The following is a 3,720-nucleotide window of genomic DNA, read 5'->3' on the forward strand; positions in this document are numbered from 1 at the left end:
CTAAGTCTGGTTCTGTGCGACTGTCGTACAACCGTATTGGAATGGCGAGTATTAATTGCTTCAGCTCTTTCGTTTCAGGCATTCTGCCTTTCACTCAGTAGAGCTTCAGCTTATAGCTGACAGCTTTCTCTCTTTTTGCTGTTCAATCTCGGATAGAGCATCGTGCTCGCCATCGAAGCCCCACCTAGTCATCACCATCTGTTTCAAGTTCCTGTAGTCTTTTGTTTCTGATGTCAGCGTTGAACAACGAGCAAGTGCAGCAAAGGCAAGGTACGGCCGCCCAAGATGGCGCCAATTTAGTGATCAACGCCACCACCGGCTTTGCGGGTCCCTCCACCAGCGAGGCTGGTGGCATAACTTTCCCACCACTTCCCAACCGAACTTCTCCACCGGCCGGCAGCCCCGCCACTGGAGCGGCGGTGGTTACCACCGCCATCCAGCAAAACATAACTCCATTGCAGCAACAGATGGCAGAGCAGAGCCAGCTTTTGGCCTCCATGGCCAAGGTAATAACAGCTGGTCAAAATCCGGCAGCCACTGTGCTGTCGCCAGCCCAGGCCGCGGCGGCATCGGTCGCACCAGACAAGGCTAAAAGGAGCAAGGAGAAAAGGAAGAAGAAGGAAGAAAGCTCCAGCTCGAGTTCATCATCAAGCAGCGACGACGAAGCTCCGGAGAGATTGCGGCGCCTGGTGGACCGAATCGAGGCACAACAGCCCACTGACCCGTCGGGCTTCCGCAAGCAAATTTTCCATGGTTTTGCCACGCAGGGCAAACTGGCTTTAGCATTGTTGGCAGAGGATCCGCCGAATGTCAAGGGCGCCACTAAGGTTCTCAAGCCTTTGATTCGCCGTGCGGAGGTCGGCATGGCGGTCACCAACACCTTGGCAGCCGAGCCGCGTATTGGCCTTGCTGCCGCCGACATCTGCTTCAGCATTTTGTGTAATGAGGACAAGCTCCGGGACAAGACAAAACCCCGGAAATTGGTAGACGGCGTCAAGGACCAAGCGCTAAAGCGCGCTGCCAGCCGCTCAGGTGGGGGAGCAGGCGGTCACGGCACTGGCGGTGATGGAGCAGGCGGCTCGCGAGGGGGTGGAGCGCGTGGCGGCTCTGGGTACGACTACAGGAGGCGCGAAGATGATGCCGGCCGTAATGCGAGAGATGAAAAGCGGCGGCGTTGAGCGTTGTACACAGGCCTGCACACCTTTGGTTTTCGCCTTTCTGCGAGCTGCACCTTCATTCGCCTTGGCTGTCTGGTTGTGCGCCCGCGTGCGTGTTGACCTCATCTAGTGCGCCCGCGTGCGCTTTGGCCATTTGGTTGTGCGCCCGCGTGCGCGTTGGCCCCGTCTAGTGCGCCCGCGTGCGTGTTGGCCTCGTCTAGTGCGCCCGCGTGCATGTTGGCCTCGTCTAGTGTGCCCGCGTGCGCCTTGGCCCATCACTGTGCGCCCGCGTGCGCTTCGGACTCACCTGCTGTGCGCCCGCGTGCGCCTAGGCCCCATCGCTGTGCGCCTGTGTGCGCGTCATGACTTTGGTTGTCAAGCTGCCTTTGGTTCGTGGACAAGGTCTTGGTCTTCTTTGGAGAGTTTTGGAGCACGCTTGCGCTTGTCTTTCGTGGCCCGTCCTTCACGTCTATGAGTTTTTGCAGTCGCTTTCAAGGTCGGTGTAGGCCATCTATCAAGAGAGTCCCCCCATGTTCGTTTTCGGGACGGAGACCTTTTCTCGCTGGTGTTAACAGGCGGTTGGGCAGGTTAATTAGCCGCTCTTTCTATGAAAGGCTCTGGCTCTTTTTCCGGTTTGTGGCGTTGGTGCTGTTCTGCACTATTTTTTCGTTCTTGTGGCGAGGCGGCTCGCCGGCCGGTGGAGAAGGACTTTCCATAGCTGTGACCTATCAGTTCTCACGCTTCGGTTTCTCTCTCGGTTATTCGGAACTTGTTTTCGCGCGGTCAGGCGATATCTGTAGTTACTCTGGTTCTCGCCCTTTGCCTCTCTTCGCCTCGCTCCGCAGTCGCATAAGGGATCGCACAACCTCAACCACACCATGACCGACGCCGACGTGGACGCCTTTCTTAGCCTGATCGGTTCAGAAACAGAGCTAGACCCAGTCGTACTAGCAGACGTGGGCTGTACCGGACTTTGCAGCAGGCCAGCTCAGCGACACTCAACCAGGAAAACGGCTAGCGGTTCAGAAGGGCACGACAAGACACCCAGTGGTCACCCAGGCACCCACAGACACAGCACCAGTTCTGCACAGGAAACAACCGGCGCGGTCTGCTGATGATGAGAAAGGTGGGCCCGGCGAACAGCACGGGCTCTGGGGGGACGAAAAAGGCGAATACGCAGCTAAGTTTGCTAGCGGAAACCAACCACCCTCTGGCGTCCCACGTTCGCCAACCCCAGCACCCGCCCAGATGCACGGCAGGCTCCGACGCTGCGCACCTGCCTGGAAGGCGTGGGTGACCAATGCCCTTGTCCTTTCCTGGATCGTTAGTGGGTTTCCCCTGCGTTGGGAGAAGGGGACCCCACCTCCTCCGTCTTTCGGCCAGAATCACGCCTCCGCGGATGAGCATGCAACCTTCACTGATCAAGCCGTGGCAGAGTTAGTGGCCTCGGGCACTGCCAGAGTTTGGCCGACTCAACCTCGCGTGGTTTGCCCGTTGGGGGTCGTGCAGCAAACAACTAAGTGTCGGCTCATTTGGGATGGGCGCCCAGTGAATAAATATCTTTCTATTCCGGAGTTTCGCTATGAAGATCTCAGAGCGGTGCCTGGCTGGCTGCTCCCGAATGACTTTATGTTTACGATCGACCTCAAGAGCGGCTACCACCATCTAGACATCGACCCATCCTTCTGGGAATACCTGGGGTTTTGCTGGCGCGGCGTCTTTTATGTTTTTACCCAGCTCCCCTTCGGTTTAGCATCCGCGTGCTGGGCTTTCACCAAACTCATGCGAGAGGTCATGCACCCCTGGCGTGCTCGCGGATGGCGCTGCACTGGCTACATAGACGACCAAGCTCACGCCAGTCAGGATGCAGCTCAGCTGGTAGCACGGAGGGCAGAGGTGGTGTCCCAGCTCGAAGCCCTCGGTTTCATAGTCAACCGGAATAAATCCATGCTGGGCGCAGTTCAGCAAAGAATCCGTTACCTGGGCATGTTGATTGACACCGCAGAAGGGGTTTTTATCGTTCCTGAAGATAAGAAAGATAAACTCCTCTCCACCATTAGTTTGTCTCTAAGTGGGCGAAGAATCCCGGTGAAGGCTCTCGCTTCGATTAAAGGCCAAATCCTGTCGATGTCTTGGGCTTTTGGACCCTGGTCACGCCTGCGAACCCGCACGATAGGCCACCTCATCGAATCACGGACGACATGGGGGTCCCACCTCTCCCTGTCCCCAGCCGCGAGGGAGGAGCTAGAATTCTGGCTGAAGTCCTTCGACAAATTCAACGGCCGTCGTCATTTATGGGTTCCCACTCAGGTACACTCTCTAATCTTTTGCGATGCAGCCGGCAAGTCTGCAGCCTCCTTAGGCGGCTGGGGCGCATGGACAGTTCTGGATGGCAAACCTATCGCGGCCCGAGGCAGCTGGCAGCCCAACGTTAGCGGGATGGGGTCCACACTGCAGGAGCTCCACGCCATCCTTCTAGCTATCCAGTCCTTCAACCGACCCGCGGGTCTATCCGGCAGGACAGTCAAGGTGCTGACGGACAACCTCAATGCCGCTAACATCG

General features: G+C 57.5%; 1 protein-coding gene across 1 annotated transcript in view; it reads left to right on the forward strand.

Moving 5' to 3' along the window:
- Positions 1-230: 230 nt before the first annotated feature.
- The window catches only part of VOLCADRAFT_100749 (uncharacterized protein), a gene marked incomplete at both ends in the record, with an annotated part of 5,187 nt that continues 1,697 nt past the window's right edge, over positions 231-3,720 (forward strand). Inside the window, 4 exons of the mRNA XM_002959269.1 lie at positions 231-1,032; positions 1,124-1,266; positions 1,490-1,653; positions 2,395-2,480. Of these exons, the coding sequence (XP_002959315.1) occupies positions 231-1,032; positions 1,124-1,266; positions 1,490-1,653; positions 2,395-2,480 (1,195 nt within the window). The remainder of the gene's footprint in view (positions 1,033-1,123; positions 1,267-1,489; positions 1,654-2,394; positions 2,481-3,720) is intronic.

The sequence above is a fragment of the Volvox carteri genome (genome assembly GCF_000143455.1).
Source record: "Volvox carteri f. nagariensis unplaced genomic scaffold VOLCAscaffold_150, whole genome shotgun sequence".
NCBI lineage: Eukaryota > Viridiplantae > Chlorophyta > Chlorophyceae > Chlamydomonadales > Volvocaceae > Volvox > Volvox carteri.